General features: G+C 43.9%; 1 protein-coding gene across 1 annotated transcript in view; it reads left to right on the top strand.

The window, feature by feature from the left end:
* lhpp (phospholysine phosphohistidine inorganic pyrophosphate phosphatase) overlaps positions 1–8,840 on the top strand; it is a 39,413-nt gene extending 30,573 nt beyond the window's left edge. The window contains exon 8 of the mRNA XM_084343213.1: positions 8,227–8,840. Within this exon, the coding sequence (XP_084199339.1) occupies positions 8,227–8,320 (94 nt within the window). The 3' untranslated portion in view covers positions 8,321–8,840. The remainder of the gene's footprint in view (positions 1–8,226) is intronic.
* Positions 8,841–17,457: the final 8,617 nt, after the last annotated feature.

The raw sequence follows: 17,457 nt of genomic DNA, 5'->3' as shown, positions 1-17,457 counted from the left end.
CCTCAGCACCCCGGAGTGACGGCTTCCTCTGCCTGCGGGCTCCTCTAAAGCCTGCCGTGCGTTATAAGTCAATGAGATATTAATAATTAACCTGAGCTTTTTTCACAGTGAGACTAGACTCCCACGGCGAGACAAAGGAGCCGGCCAGGCCTTGGCCACTGAGCCCCTCGACGGTACTTTTCCACCCCTGAGAGAGAGAAAGAGAACGAAAGAAAAGGAGTGAGAGTGGGAGAGAATCGGAGAGCTAAAGCCCACAGATGGCAGGCTGAAACATAGCACTGCCTCTTAAATACATGAACACAGGCCCTTAGTCGTTTCAATGGGGATCCAATCCCTCTTGCAATTACCAATGGACAGGCTGCTTGGCTGGGGGGACTTGGGCCCTTGCCTGGTTTCTGCTGGAGCCATTTTTTTCTCCTAATGGTTTGTGTGTATGTGTTTGTGCGGCCGCACATGTGTGTGAGCAATTTTTGAACCAGAAGCAGGTGACTCAGCAGTCCCTCGCCGCTTACAAAACACTCCTGCGCAGTGAGATATAGACACACACACACAAACACACACACAAACGAACGCTCAGCAAGTCATCAGCAGCGCCGCTAATAATAACGCTGATGAAAAGAGTCTGGTGGTTAGATCTGGGTCACATGAAGCTCTGCATATTGAGCACGACACCGACAGGACAGCTGGGAGATGATAAGGGGAGTTTAGTTACATAAACAAAAAGTACACTCATAAGGGGAAACGTTTAAACTCTGATGACTTTGTAGCAGTTAACTTTTAATTGTCTACATTTGATGCATGCGACACCTTGAGGATGTTCGGAAAACTTTTTAGCTCACAGCAAGATTCCACAATGAATAGCTGAAAAATGGATCAAAAACGGTGTAGCAGAACCGGAGATATCTGCTTTCCATGCATTCTTCTTCCTTGTCACAATCTGGTGCCTGCGTTACCCACAATGCAACTCGCTCGCCGTCGATTCAGACAGAGATTCCTTTGTGTCATGCTAGCAGCAGCTAATGTAGCCTCGAGTGGCAAACCTCAACCAGAGATGTCAAGCGAGCTCAATAATTCTGGTATGCTCGCTTCTTTTCAGCTCCGCATTCCCAGATTTAATTTTTTTTGTCACATTGACTTTCAAAATTTCACGCAGCTGCCTCTGGAGTTATAAAACAACATCTTTTTTTTCCCACATATGCAGAAGTGTTTCCCCCAAGACCTGTAAACAGACTTTGATGTGTCAAATTGGGGGACTTCCCCTTTAAGGATCGCCCATCGTAATCTGTGGGTAGCACACTAATAACGCACCGCCGCAGAGGAACCATAGTGAGTGCCGGAGATCAGCAGACTCCTGAAACCTGTTCAGTTATCCATTACAGCGAACATCAAAGAATAACTGCACCCAGGAAAATAATCCTGCTTGCGCTGTCAGCGTTTGGTAACTACATGTTCTTTCTGCACTCTGTGTGGGCTCAAAAACAAGCCAGCACACCTGACCACACCCAGATGTGATTTTGGATGTGATCAGACCTAATACATTTCAATGCACGGAGGGTCAACGCAGCAACACTTTTCCTCCACATGAGATCGAGTGTGAAGTAACTCTTTAAAGGACCACACCAGTGGTTTCGCATGTCATAGCAGCCAGTGGTTTCTGTTCCTTCCTGGTTGTTTTCCTTCATCTATCAGCACACTCTTGAAACTTGCTCGAGTTGCACTGTAATCCATCTCGGTTAATGTTAAATCTGCATTTATTTTTCTTTCCAAGTTCCCTCACGGTAACAAGATAATGAAGCGCAGACTTTTCAAATAAGACTTCGCCGCACTGCATTAACACCACCGATAATGGAAACAAATTGCACAGACTTGGATGTTCACCCTGACATCTTGAGCAGCGATTAGCAGCTAGGATTACGTGGCCCTCGGGGGGGTAATGTGCATTTCCCTGTTGAGTCTGTGAAAAGCTCAACTAATTAACTCAACTAAAGTCAACAGAAATTGTGATTTGATTAAAAGATGCATCCTCCTATTTCTTTAAGGATCAAAATAAACAGACAAACAAGATTAAAAATGTTGCAATGCTGCTTTTATTCAATTTACGGTAATCAATACCCTTATAGCTGAAACGTCCAGCTTCTGCCACTCCAGGTAGTGGTAGCACAAATACAATTGACCATAACAACCTATAGATTGTATGACAACTAATTGATAATGTTATCTAACATCTAGTTTTGTATCTATTCATGAGAACATAGCTGGGAAATGATGGGTGTTGCCGATGAAGGGCGTTCTCTGCTTATCTGATCAGGCCAGCAGTCCCCCGCTGGGAACGACTGATCCTGAGGGTGTTTCAAGAGACTGGTACTTGATGTCATACATGGAAATCAATGGTTTGCCTCAAGACTAAACAAACACTTCACAAATCTGATCTACACTTTAATGCATGCATTTGTGGTTAAGGAGAAAAACCTGCAAAAACACCAGCCTGGTCTGCTTAGTGTCTTCGAGTCAGAAAGTGAAGGTTTTTGGTTTACGTCCTGCTCGTTTCGCCTCAGATGTGTTTGTGGTTGGGAGAACAGAAAGTTTCCAGTGCGCGGTTTTGACAGTTCAGGATATTCTCGCTCTTTCATTCTCTCTCACATGTTTTTTTCTTCAAAAAGCTACAGGATGAAAAAAAAAAATCAAGTGGCTCTTCATGCTTGCAACCAGGGAATCCCCTTTGTGTCCTGCTCGACTGGAAAGAACCGTTAAAGTGTGAAAACTATACCGCAGCTGTTTGCTGATCATGACTCAACATTATACAGCTTTTGTACAGTGAAGTGATAACGGCTGCTGCATGGCCGCAAACACTCAGCGGAGGATGTGAAGGCTCGAGCAGAGCATCTGTCGATGCTGTTGCCATAACATGCACGTAACATGGTGGTTTCCCAAGTTCAGTTGATCTGTTTTTCACAAGAGGCTGCAGCTGTATTATTTCATGGGAGTTATCGGTGTGTCTTGTTGCGGTTCTGTAAATATCAGGTAAAAGAGGAAAGAAGAAGGGGGAACAGTGAAGCTGAAGTGGATGATGATGATGATAAAACCAGGTTGGAACATCTCCACTGGCCGGAGTCATCACCTTTCTGAGGGATCCCGATACGCCATCAATCTCTCCCGTGACCTTTTATTTATGACAGAGCCAGTCAAACAGCGATCACATTCTCACCCTCAAGGCCAAAACTCCAGCGAGCAGCAGAAAACACATGCACTTACAAACATCTTCTTCCCCGCAGGGTGAGGGTGAGAAAGCTTTGTCTTGTGTTAGTATCTTATGTCACCCACAAGGCTTGGCTGAACATAAAGGCTATACTTATCGTCAGGCCGTGTACTCCTCCAGGTTATGGTTATGTAGTCTGCTTCAGTGTGAGAAAAAGGCCGTGTTTTGGCTGAGGGTGCACTCACTATTCTGGAATGAAAAATGCACTTCTACTCAATGAACTGACTCGAGGGATTTTCCATCTCTCGCTTGCCGGTTGACTTTTTTTTTCCCCTCGCAGCGTTGTCATAGCTCTCGTAAATGCGATTCCTCTGTGCAAAGCCAGGTGACGGCACACATTCCAAAACACTGCAGTTTCTATTTAAACAGGGCATGGGATTTTATAAAGAGGAAATAACATATTGAAATCTTTCAACGTATCCGTGTCATATCCATGTTGGTTAGCTTCCACTTTGTTCTTCTTCTTTGTTGCAGTTTGTTAGCTGTCCTGTATACCTTTGCTGTTATTTACACCAGTGCACCTGCGAGTTTTATTTGAGTTGGCCTCTGTTGAAGTCTGCTTGTTTTTAACCTGAAAGCCTTAATTGCCAGACCTCTTTCACTGCTATAAATGCTAACTTTAGTCTCATGGGAATCATCTTTGTAGCAGTTTTTGACATTTTAAAGGTCCAGTATTGTATAAAGTGAGTTCCTATGTCTTTTGTGACTATAAAGCAGGTCTAGGAGCTACTGTATATAAAAACTGTGAAAGTATCATAACACTCGTAAGATTGTGATGTCACAGCTATACAATCATTGCATTCAGCACAGCTGTGGTTCCAAAAACACGGTGGGCGGTGCCTGCCCAGGCCTGTGAGAGCTAACCAATCAGAGCAGGCTATGCTTTTCAGGGGTGGGGCCTTAAAGAAACGGGGGCTAAAATGGAGTGTTCAGACAGAGGGTGAACAGAGGTGCTGCAGCAATGGACAGTATAGGAAGAATAATGTATTTTTGGTGTCTACCTCAAAATGTTTACATATTATAATGTAAGAACCTGACAATGAGCTTAATATGGGACCTTTATGTTGTTAGTTATAAGTTAACATGAGGAGGCAAGTTATTTTAAAGCTTTAAAGGGGCTATATGTAAGAATTTTAGTTGAAAACATTTAACAATTATCTAAAATTATGTTGTCTATGTATTGTGTTTCAGAGATATCTACTCAACTTAGCATGCTAACCAGCTAGCAGTGGTCTGTCCTGGTCCGGAGCTCCTGTCCTAACACTCCCCTGGCCCCCCGAGCTCCCAGTCTGAACCACTAGCTGGGCAGCTAACTGTGCTAACTAGCTAAGGGTAGCTTCTTCCCCCTGTTTGTTTTGAGTATAAATTTGACAGGTGGCCAATTCTTACATATTGCACCTTTAAAGTTTCATAAAAACATTTCTGTTGAAATCCAGCAGCTGTTTTCAGCTAGGTTTCCCCAAAATGACTCTGCATGCCTCTGAACCAAAACGTCACTCTGATAGTCATGCACTGTTGGCTCAGGTTGAACTTTTCATCTCTACCCTCATGTATGCCTTATCTGCTTTATCTGCACTGTGTCAAGCCAAATGCACACTCAGCAAAGGTGAAGAGGTAAGCAGAGAAGTGTAAATCGAAATCGGGCGTGTGTGACAGTTTTGCTTCCTTCTGTGCACACGTGAGTTTCTTTGTGTACAGTGTTGAGCATTAACCGATGGGAAGCTTGCCAAGCCTTTCACCCATGGTCAGCTACCCTGACAAACCCCCCCTTGTCTTTATTTCTGTATCATACCTCATCTCTCTCTCTCTGCATTTGACGCGCAGCTGACTTTCACACACGAGCACACTCGCTGTATGAGTCATTCGTATCCACTTTCATTTCATGGAGGCACGGCCTGTCTTATAAAAGTGTATCTCTCAGTTTTATAGAGCAGAGTATCGTGTTATATTTCTATCCATATGACACTCGTAAGACGCTATAATCTTGTACTGCCTGAGTAACATACACGCGACACCCATATTCTCGTGTCCAGCTTGCACAACTGTTTAATCCACTGTCATGTTATAGCTGTAGTAGGGGATTAGAGGTGCACAGCACGTACCTGCGTTTGCTGTGAAGTTCCAGAAATGTTTTGTGAAACTTCACTCGACTTTCAATCATCACGGGGGTGATGACTGAATTTTTTTTTATTTTCAGCTGAACTTATTCTTTCATTTAAGGCCATTGCGAGTTCCCAGATCTCTAGTCCATGTCTTGCAAATGACTGTTTTGTCTGATCAGTGGTCTTAATATTTAAAATTAATTCTTAAGAAAGGAAAAAGGCATCAAATCCTCATGTATTAGAAGCTACAATCAAAATGTTTTGGGTTATTTTGGTTGAAAACTAATGACAACTAATTGTTTTATCACCGCCTAAATCCATCCCAAATTCAACTTCTCTATTTCTTTGCCCACATGCCCAAAACCTAATGATCAGTTTTTCAGCATGATGGCAGCTGTGTTAAACTAAATTCTTGGCTGCTACCCATCTCCTACCTCATGGCTGACCTCATCCCAACGTGAAGGCTGCAAACTGTCCAAACTCAGGGACCGAACCTATCTTTTCACGTGTATTGATATTGCATTGACCTGAAGGACACGCCGCGAGCGGCAGATTACCTCATTGGTAACACTAGCTGCATTGTGCTGAATTTTGCATGGTCACATTGACCTGGTTACTCCTTCATTATTCATGGCAATGGAAGCAAAGCAGCAAAATGAATACACAGATGCATGCATGCATGCGTATCTGAAAGGCGGAGGCCATGAGAGATTTAAAGGAGCGTCAGGTTTGGAGAGACAGCGTGGCCGATGCTGTTGGCTTCGCTGCTTGAAACATTAGAGCCATGTCACTAAGTTGCTTGTGTGTTCGTGCCTGTGTGTGCGTGTGTGAACTCAATCAGTCCTCGGGCAGAAAAGGGTGTGGGAGTAATCCAGCACAGGAGACATAACACCCAGACCATTAGCGAACCAGCTCACATAACCCAAGCACTAGTGGCTGACAGACATGCGTAAACACATGGCACCGCTTCTCTGCATTCACCGCAGCTTCAGTATTCAACACCTCTCCTCACCCACCCATCCCCACCGGCCTCTTCTTTCTGATGCTACACTTGGGCGGCCCACAAATATTTGCCATGGTCCTCTGCATGCTCTCAGAGGGCAGGATTAATGGCGGTGTGTGCCGCACACCCCGGGCCAGACAAAGCCTCCCCATCTGGAGCTCCAACCCGTGACTGGGGAACAGAGGCAGCACACAGAGCCTGGTCAAGGCAGCCCGGGGAGGAGGGGGGACTATAGGCACCACTTCATAAATGAGCAGGAGTCCTGGGCAGTCCTGCAGATGAATGAAGGGGGCGTCTCTCTCTTTTGATGTGATGGGGAGGAAAAGGGTCCTGCATGCATGCCGGCCTGGGTCTGGTGCCACGCCAAATGGATCACATTTCCCCTACCAGCTGATTAAACAGCCATATCTGCATCCTTCGCTGGGCCCTGAGCCAAACAATGGCAGCAGCCAGGAGGGGGATAGGAAAGGCTGCCCCACGCCTCCTACAGATTTTCAACTATTTAGGAAACCAGACGGAGCCGTTTTTGGCCTGTGACCTTGGTCTTTATTCATTTTTCCATGTATAGGAGTTCACATGATACTGTATAGTTGTAAAACATCAATCTCCAATAAACCTATCCCTAGTAAATAGATGTAATTATAGCACACAGGATGCCTTGGGCCCCTTTTCATAAAGAAGCAATGTCTGCTGGTTACATCATGTCAGTTGTATGTCTATGCTCTGTGCATTTAAAGCAAAGTGTGATGTTTTTCTCCCTTTCTCAGATAATTTAAATAATTTAGAGGCCTGAAGAGGTAAAACTATACACTATTGGACAAGGAACAAGACGCAGAGTGTACATGCCGCTAACATGCTCACATGCTGACAAATTTAACTGGTTTAATGTTTACCATGTTCACCATCTTAGTTTCACGTGTCAGCATGCTAGCATTTGTTACCCAGAGGCTGATGGGAATGTCTTTACTTTTACACGGTTTGGTCATGAACCAAAATATAAGACCTATAGAAATCTTTACGTGATGATGGTGCTACATGAAAAGTCAGGGGATCACCAAAGTTATTACAATTTATCCTGAGGGGTACATGACAGAGGTCATGACAGGGTTCATCCTCTGAACACCATGAATATCAGTTCTAAACATCTAAACCAATAGAGATAGTTCAACCTGGACCAAGGTGTTGGAGCAACTGACTGACTGACATCCCTAACGAACAGCCATTCTCAAAAAAGAACAAAAAAAACCTCTTCCTTCTTTCCTTTCTCTTACAACCTTTAGATTAACATTATCTTGTAAATGCCTCCTTTCTGAGTTTGATAACCACTGGCCAGTTACCAAATTATCTTCTTGGTATTTATTTTAAGAAATTGGGTGGTTTTTTTTGGAGCGCAGTTCTCATTAAAGACCCCAGTTGGTCTGTTTTAAGTTGCCTCCACATATATATATAGAAAAGTCTCGAACACTGTGTGGCTGCTGGTGATAGAGATAGAAAACATGCACCACCCTGCTGGGGCTTTTGGCAAGCAGCTGCAAAGACGCCTTTAACTGTGAAGATATCAACACAGCAACAGATTCACTGAAAACCCTTAATTTTTATTACCTTGTTGCGGATCTTAAGTGAGCTCTTATGATCATTCTGAGAGGACACAGATCCTTTTTATCACCAAGACCTTGCCCTGAAGCTTAAAAAACCTCTGCTTATATAAGCTTTGCCTTTCCTGAATCTTCCATCATGTTGCAGTTCATGGTTGCACTATTGTTAATGCGACTGATAGCATCAAACTGTTAGTCCTTCTTGTTTGTTCCTGTTTCTTCCCATGCTGCGTGTCTTTAAGCGTGTGCTTTTTGCATCTCCTCCCTCAGGCCCAGTGACGAGAGGCACCCAACAGTGACGGCTGACGGCACTGTGGACAACCTGGCCCAGGCTGTGGACATGATCCTCAATCAGAGGCGCTGAGCACACGGCGGCGGACGCTGGCAACACTCCACTTCATCTGACCCTGGGTGATACAGGCTGGTGGCCAGTAGTATTTTTGCATAGCTAAGTGTTGTTTCCAGTGAAGGGTGAAGGGTGTACTGTATTGAGTTAATTAAAGTAACAAAACTGAAATGTCATCCAAATATCCTGAAACTGACATGTATGGGAAACACCCACCCATCTGGTAGAGTGGAATGACTTACCATGACCCAGGTCGACAAGAGATAGTCTTGAACACTGTAGAGCTGCACTCTGCATTTGTCAGTACACGATTGCCATAGATAAGATACCTCAACTTGACATGAATGTGCCTGTTACCAGCTGCTGACTGGCGGTTAGAAGATAGAGAAGTAATCCTGTGTGTACTCCCTGCTTGAGTTACACAGTCAAATGTTTGCAGAGACTGAACAAGAAGACAGTTTGTAGTCAAACTGGAAATGCACTGTTGAAATGTAGCTGTAGTGTGTTTTAATACATTAAATGTACCTTATTGTACTAAGAGAGATTTCCTGTCTTTTTTGATTACAAAGCAAGGTTACGTGCTGTGTAAATACTGTGAACAATTTCTCAATCAGTGGACAAATTTACAGATATTCAGACACTTTTTTTGAATGTGTAGTATGTAAGGATTTTATTTGAAAACATTAAAGAAGACTGAAATCGTCAACAGAATGTGAAGAAGTAACAGTGTTGACATTGTGACATCTTTTTATTGTGTTGCAGAGATATCTACTGAAGTTAGCATGCTAACCGGTTAGCCCCATTCAATCTCAGTCCTGTGCTAGCAGTGTGAATACCAACACTGCCCTGATGCTCCCAGCTCCCGGTCCAGGCCGCTAGCTGCATGGTTAACTGAGCTTACCAGCTAAAGGTAGCTACAGTTAGCAGCAGTGAGCGATTGTTCTAGTGATATGCTGCCCCCTCTTTGTTTTAAGTATGAATTTGCTTCCAAAACTGTCTTCTCATTTTAGCAAAAGCTTAAATTTCTTAAGTTTGACCACAACATTTTTCGTCAAAAAATATTTAGTGAACAGTGCGGCTCATCGACATTGTCAGAAAAGGACTCAGAAAAGTATGAAATATCATAGAAATGCTAAAATACACTGGAACTATACAGTGACAGGCCTCAGCCACGCCACCAGCACGGCCGTGGTTGGTAAAACACTGGCAGAGGTGACGCAGAAACGTGGTGGGCGGAGCCTGCTCAGGCCTGTGAGAGCTGACCAATCACAGCACGACTAGCCTTAAAGAGACAGGTGAGTCAAAAAGCGTGTTAATAGACAGTATGGACAGTATGAGAAAAATAATGTGGGTTTTTTTTACATTAAAGCCTGTTAACATTTTCTAGTAGACACCTAAAATGAAAGTGTGAGCCTGAAAATGAGCATCATATGAGCCTTAATTAATGTAAGTAGCCTATTATGTGTTTGTAATATTGTCGTTGCTCACTCCTTTAACCCAAAACATGCACAGCCTCAATAAAGCAGTGGGGAGAAGTCAGTGAGCTCTCCCTGAATATGGCAATTTGTCTGAGCCATTGTCACAGAACTTGTTTTTTAAAGGGCTCAAGGTCTCAGAGCACTGGGGAAAGAACAGCCTTGGCTCTTGTTGAAAGTGGAGTTCATATCGGAGCAGCTTTTGTTTTACAAAAACAAATGGCTGGAAATGGGAAGTGAGCTGGTCTCGGAGATGATAAATGCAGAACCCGGCCGAGTGTGATGAATTACGCTGGTGCTCTAGCTCGTGTTTCCCCCTCTGTAAACAAAAAATGAAACGGGCCCTCCATCATCAGATTGAAGAATCACAAATCTACAAGAGCTTATCTTTATTTACTTGACTGTAAGCCGCCTCTGCTGGGCCAGTGCCCCGTCATTGTTTCACTGTTAATTGACACTCATTAGACGCGGTGCATTCATGTCAGAGTCTACAGTGAGGTTAAATAAAATGATGAGGGGGGGGGGCCGGGCAGAGAAAAAAAAATGGTTATTGGGCTTTCGTGTGCCAGCTGGATCGTTGAGGCCTCTGGAAGTGGGGCGTAAAAACAAAACGATTCTCCATCGCTGCCCCCGAGGTTTCAGTGTACCAAATAGATTCAGCAAGAACAAAAGGCCATTGCCAAGTGATTCATTGAGGTCTTTCTGGTTCACTTCACCATTAGCTGACACAAGCTTGAATGTTATTGGGCAATTAAAGGTAATGAAATGCTACGAAAGTATTATGAAACTGTGTCTGAGCTGGGTTGTACCACTCCTATTTTCTGATTGGGAAATAAATATTAATGTACACGGCAAAGTACTAGCAGCTGGTACCCAGTTTTTCCCAACAGCTTGCACATTGTTTGACTCAGTGTTTTGTCCATTATGTTACTGCCTGTTGGCCTTGTATGGAGCTATTAAACATGTATTTGACTACTCTCAGATGAATTCCCTTGGCTTTAAATAGGTTGTTTTTTTTCCAGTTCGTGAAAGTGCAGTAATTCTGAGGGATGTAGGCCGCAGTTTTTCTGCAGCTCCCCCTTGGCAGGTTCATCACTGCTAGACACACACACACATGCCCCGGAGTGTGCTGGTTGATAACCACACCTCTCAGGCTGGCTCGAGGTCGTCCACCCCTTTCACAAGGGTTTACAAATTAGCAGAAGTTCACCTCTGTGGGCTGCCATGAGAGGTAAACGGCGATGTTCCTGCTGGAAGTGCAGCACATTGATTGCCCTCGCTGTGACCGCAGACTGCGAAGCAAGACTACCTTTCAAATAATAAAGATGACCTCATTTCAGGAGACATGTCTGGGCATGTATGACCTCACTGACATAGTGACAGTATCGACAGACTCAACACACTGTCAGATCCTTGACTGGCTGACTGACTGACTGGAGCTGTTGTCGTGGTGATTTTCCAGTTGGAGGTTATTTGTCATCTTTGGACTTTTTTTTTTTTCCTGAATTGTGTTCCGTGTTGTTTTCTCACCGCGTTACATGACCGCGGTTGACCTCACTGTTGACACGCATTAAGTGTACTTAGAATCAAGTAAACAAGGTTAGTCTTGAAGCGATTAACGGCTTATTGGCCTCAGTCAATCAAGAGAAATGTTCTAATCTATTGTATTAAAGAATTAAAGCAACAATTTGAAGTATTTTATTACATAAAAGAAAAAAGTATTTGTAGTTTTTTGCTAATGAAAGCACAAAAAAGTCTTAATATTCCTGCCTCGATATATATCTATGTATATTTACATCTTTTGGTGTGTAAATGATTTGGACTTAACTAAACCTCTGGAACTGGTCAAGTACATCACCTCAGATGGCAGCCACGGCACAGCTGCAATGGCTGCAATGAAATCCTGTGGGGCAACCAAGACCATCAAAGTTACATCTACCAAAATATTCTAATTATCTGACAACTTTAAGGAAACAATTCCTGTGGATAAAGACCTTTATGTAATAATAATAAGATCCTTACCGTAACCAGCTGTTACCTCATCTAGATTGTTAAAATCATCTACATATTCGGCCATGACTTTGGAAATAAACTCTCACTGGCAGTTCCTCTAGGTGTACTCCAAGCTCTCCAACTCTGACTCACGTTTCCACCATCGTCTTCAAGCTATCACACAGGAAACTAGCACTTTGCGTGGACTTAATTGTGACAATTGGAGTTAAGTTGGAGCCTTTAATGTAGATTATCAGTATCTGAATGTTTATTGGGTGGATTTCAATGAAATTCTTTACAGACATTCGTGGTCCCCTGACAATGAATCCTAATGACGTTGGTAATCCTTTGATTTTTTTCCTCTTGCGCCACCAGGACGTTTGTGGTTTTGATTGAAATGCCTCACCGAACATTTATTGTTGACATATTCATGTTCCCGTAAGGATTGTAATGACTCTGAGGACCCGTAAACTTTTGGTCTGCTTAAAAAATGGTCAATTTATCAAATGCTTTGGTGTATGGCCAAATAGCTGCAAAGACTGATGACATTTCCATCAGCCTCTGCTGTACAAGTATTAGCATGCTAATATTTTAAACTAAGGGTATGGACATGACGGCAAACATTATCCCTGCTAAACATGAGCCTGTGGCCACTGAGCATGGCTGCAGACTCAGGTCTCCATCAAACCTTTATTTACAGCCTTCCTCTGTCTCATGCTATTATGTTTTGGGTTTAAAACTGTTTCTCAGACTAAATAAGCAACTCCACACCTTGGGCTTTGAAATCTTGAACGGACATTCATCTGTATTTTTCTGACATTTTAAAGACTAAACAATCAATCACAGCCGACTAATCCAGGAAAAATGTTCTCACTCACAAACTTCTCATCATTTTCCATTCTTGTCATTCGCATTAAGCCGTCGTGATTCACGGCACGCTTCAGCCAGATGCATATCTTCCAAATATCGGCTTCTGCAGTCATACCAGAACATGATTCTGACTGTCTGCGAGGGTTTCCCCACCCTTACCTCCATCCTCTCTTTATACAACTCCGATGTCATTAAGCTCATTTTCATCTGATGTTGGCTGACACCTCAGGGCTGCAAAGTCCTGCTGAATGTGTCATGTGTGAGGAGACAGACGAATGCATACAGTCCGTGAGGGGGGAGAATGTGGCCCTCTGTTAAATGTGTCTTTGTGGCCTCATCTGCACGAAGTTTGTGTTTGTTAATTTATATAATGTGTCATCGACAAGATTAGTGACTTCAATGGTTGTGTGGAACCTGAAACTAATTATATTTTTCTTAATCCTGTTCGTTGGAATGATTTTGAACTAAAATAAAGTCAGACATTTTTAGAAATGAGGTCCCCTGAGATCGTTCCACATCTCTGCGCGGCGTACACACACTGCGGCAGTGTGTCTCTGAGCCCACATTCACATACGTTTTGTATGTCATCTGTTTGGGTTAGGCTCCTCTTACACGCCACGTACACTGCTGCTCTTGTATCGCACCTGCATTTAGCCACCTTAACAACTGCCAGCTGTGTGCTACCTTGAACTTTCATCTCCACTCGTTCGGCTCTTCCTGTTCGACAGGAAAACGGCGGGTCAGCTGACCAGACAGCGCCGCACACCTGCAGCCCCAAATGCACCGTTATCCATGGAAACATGCACTTGTTTTGACAGCAGTCAGTTATTTGTCCCCTCCCTTCTGTGCGTGCAGCGCTGGCCCACGCGGAGGCCTCTTGCTCTTACTCGCCAAGCCACATGGTTTCCCCACATTTCATCACTCCCCTTCCCTTGTGGCCGGCCGTGCCAACAGCACTCGGTGGCGTGGGAGGGCTCTGGAACTTCAGAAGTTGTCGGGTCTGGAGCCTGAATTTCCTCCCTCTCCTGGCTGCCCCCGCGACCCAACCCCGTCCGCCCCTCAGAATCTTTGCAAGCAATCTGAGAAGTGTCTCGGTTAATACACAGAGCGGTCTGTGCTCCGCTGACATGGTCACAGCCGTCACAGGCCCCTCCAGGGACGCGACCCCTGCTCGACTGCCCACCAAAGCCTCCGAGGCCTGGCTCCCCAGACACTGAGCATGACCCCGTGATGTCATACCAGAGCGTGTGCGTATGTATAATCCAGGCGAAAGGGTGCTCGTATGTCACCATGCAGTGTAAACGAACTGTCCGGGTCTGCAAAAGGTCTGAAGGCTTACAGCTGACCTCAATTTTAAAGCTGTCTGTCTCTGCTGGGGCTCTCTCCTGTGAAGGAGTCCAGTTACCTTTTGTAAAAGCCAAAGCTTTCCGTTTGAGTGCTCACTCCTCATATCCTTAACAATCCTCTCGCTGAAGGTACACCTCCTAGTTTAAACTATTTAACGTGAAAAGGCTTGCACGACCTTCATACATCTCTTCTATGTGGGTGCAGACTTTTACTGCTGCTCAGACACAACACCGGCTGAGCTTTAAAAAAGTCAGTTGTACCTCACACACAGCTTGTGGTTTGGTCTTGCATGAATCCAACAAAGCATGTGGGTGAGATTCGACACAGCAACCACCTCCGAGCGTAACCGTGCAATGATTCAGCGCGTATGTCATTTAGCGCTGAAGGTGAAGTTTGCACTGCTGGGTTTTTATTAGAAAAGAGCTTCACACAACACTTGCTCGACTGGAAATGTTTTGTGGCCGGGTGCTACTGCTAAATTGTTTTTTCACCCCGACCACATTTGTGCTGCCAAGCGGGGGTAGACACCAGACCCACGAGCCAGGGCCAAGATTCAGTTTCATGTTTGAATTTGTTTATTAGGAGAGTTTCACTACTGAGAGAGAAAATTCAATTTGGTTTGTTTTTGAGGGTGATTCTCTTCTTCTTTTTACGTCTACATTTTTAAATGAAATGATGGTACTTCCTAAAAAACAATGATAGAAGTGCTACCACAATAAGGTGTCTGTATTGGTGTTGACGTTAAAGGAACAAAACATTTAAATTTAGTCATTATATACTCACCCCCATGCCTATGGAAAATCAGGTCTGGAGCTTCACAGCAAAAAACATCGTTGCAGCATTCTCATGAACAACTGAAGTAGATGGGGACTTTTTTAAAAATGTAAATCAACAACAAAAAAAACAATTAAAATGGCTTCATACAGTGTAATATAAGTTAGTGGAAAAGCCCTAAGATCCCAAATTGATCTGAAAAGACAATATTTACACCCTTTATTTAATCGAAAATCTTCACTGCAGCTACTGAGCTGAAAGCGTTAGCATGCACTCTGTCTGTAGACGGTGCACCAGCTTGACTACATGTTGTGGGTGTGAATAACATCTTTTCAAATCAGTTTTGGATTTTGGGGCTTTCAGATACTTGGACTACACTATATGGAGCTGTATTGAGCCATTGTGTTTTGTTTTTTACATTTTAAAAGAGGCAATATCTAAGAATTTTAGTTGAAGATGTTCAAAAATTTACTAAACAGAATGTGAATAAATAGCACTCTCGACTTTATGATATCTATGTAATGCATCGGAGAGATATCTACTGAAGTTAGCATGCTAACAAGCTAGCCCTGTCCGGTCCTGGTCCAAAGCTGGATAACTGATAACTGAGCTAACTGGCTAAGGCAGTGTTACTGTTAGCAGCAGTTAGCGATTACTCTGGTGATATGCTGCCCCCCATTTGTTTGGAGTATGACTTAAAAAGGTGGCCAATCCTTACATAAGTCCACCACCTGCATCAGTTGTCTAGGAGAACGCTGCACCACGGTTTTGCTGTGAAGCTCTAGAAATGATTTGTGGACTACAAAACTTCACCTGACTTTCCATCGGCATGAGGGTGAGTAGATAAAGACTGAGTTTTGAGATGATTTAATATAACTTTTTTAAGCGTTAACATCAGCAGGCGTGTTAAGCACCATAAATACACCTGAAACATCTGACGCAACCTCCCACAAGTGCTGTGGGACATCTGTTGCCTAAGAACTGAAAGAGGTGTGATGGTGACTCATCATTAGAGCGGATAAGACCGTGCATGACCCCCAGCAGCAGTTTGAGAGTGACCACCACCCTGCTGTGTCAGTGCCGACGGGGGTTGTGGACGAGCGTGGTGCAGGACGTGGGCACGGCACGCCTCCCCCCCCACACCCCGTTGTACTCCTATCTTCTCACAGTACACAGCCTCCTTTCACTTCTGTCACTCGGCTGATTAAAGGCCGGGGGGCCCCCAGAGTGTCAGTCTGCCACACAGCACGTTTACAAACGTTCTGTTTACCCATTTCCTTCTCGACTCATTACCCGAAAAGGTCTTAACTGGTGAAAAGCAGTGGCTTGCATGCACCAAGGGCGGCTCTGTGACAGTGTAAATATGACCTCACTGTGCAAGCATACAGATTCTCATGCAACAGCATAATAATCAAGTCCATTGCAAGAGTATGCATTGGCCCAGCAGGCGTGTTTAATCCCACAGTTATGCTTTGTGTGGTATTCGAGCCTGGAGTATAGCATGTCAAGCAATCTACAAATTACTCAGCCGCTCTTTAATGAGGCGACTTTCCTCTCTCAGCGGCACCTTACGCTTTCAAAGAATGACAAGCATCGTCTCAAGCCAGACGTGGTTTTATCGTCGTACTGGAGCAGTGAATCAAAAAGTTTAACAGCAGGATAATTCTGGAGGTTTGCACAGGCACCAGAGCTAGGGAGGGGAAGCAGACAAACGGAGCAGCGGCAGCAGCAGCAGCAGCCCTGACACATGGCCCACATTCACAGCCGCCTCCCACGTCACTGTGCTCCTCAGAGAAAAAGCCCCTTTTGTTTCCTAGCGCGGGGAGGGAGGGAGGTCTCTGGGGTGAACCGCCGCTCTGCTCCACCACTCCACCCGCCATCAAAAAAAAAGGAAAAAAGAAACAGGGACCGGACTTCCCACCCCTACCCGGCGTCCTCCCTACTCACTCCCCGCTTCAGCACACAAACACAGGCTCATCAGTAGTAGCACTACTACGGTTGTGATTGTCCTTTCCTGCTACTTAATTGGGTCAGTCTGCATTGTTGCATTAAAGACGTCTCCAACAATGACCTCGCTGTTAACGCATGTGCTCTGCTAATAGCAGCAGAAGAATTCTTTAACTTCCGCGCTTCTCAAACTTTTTCACGTCACAGACCCCCGTTTTATTTTATATATATATATATATATATATATATATTAAGATTTTGTCCCAGAGTCCCCCATCTGGTAACAAGTTTGCATTTATGTAGATGTTTTATAGTAAGTGTATGAAACCCATGACCAAAACAGTCAAATTACTGTCATCATTGCATTAATTATTCAATAACTTGGTTATTATAGTGGAAATAGAGTGCTGGTGAACCCCTGGGACCCCCTCAAGGATCCCACTGCTTTACTTAAATAAAAGTAGCAATGCTGCAGTTAAGTCCTGAATTAAAAATGTACTTAAATACAGTGATGAAATGTAACTAAGGGATTTTACCCAAGCAACGTGCTTAAGTGAGTAAAACTGAAGTAGTTATGCAGAATTCCCCCCGTCAATGTTGTATTTTTATGTAATAGATTAGATTATTATTATTATTATAGATGCAACATGTAAAACAATATTTGCCTCTGAAATGCAGTTAAGTAGCATAAAATTGAAGTAAAGTAGAAATACCTCAAAGTTAACTCCATCACATTATATTGAACCACTA

The sequence above is a fragment of the Pagrus pagrus genome, assembly GCF_965226575.1.
Source record: "Pagrus pagrus genome assembly, chromosome: 21".
In the NCBI taxonomy this organism is placed as follows: Eukaryota; Metazoa; Chordata; class Actinopteri; order Spariformes; family Sparidae; genus Pagrus; species Pagrus pagrus.
Note: the sequence above shows the minus strand (reverse complement) of the source record. Positions and strands in the feature narration are given on the sequence as shown.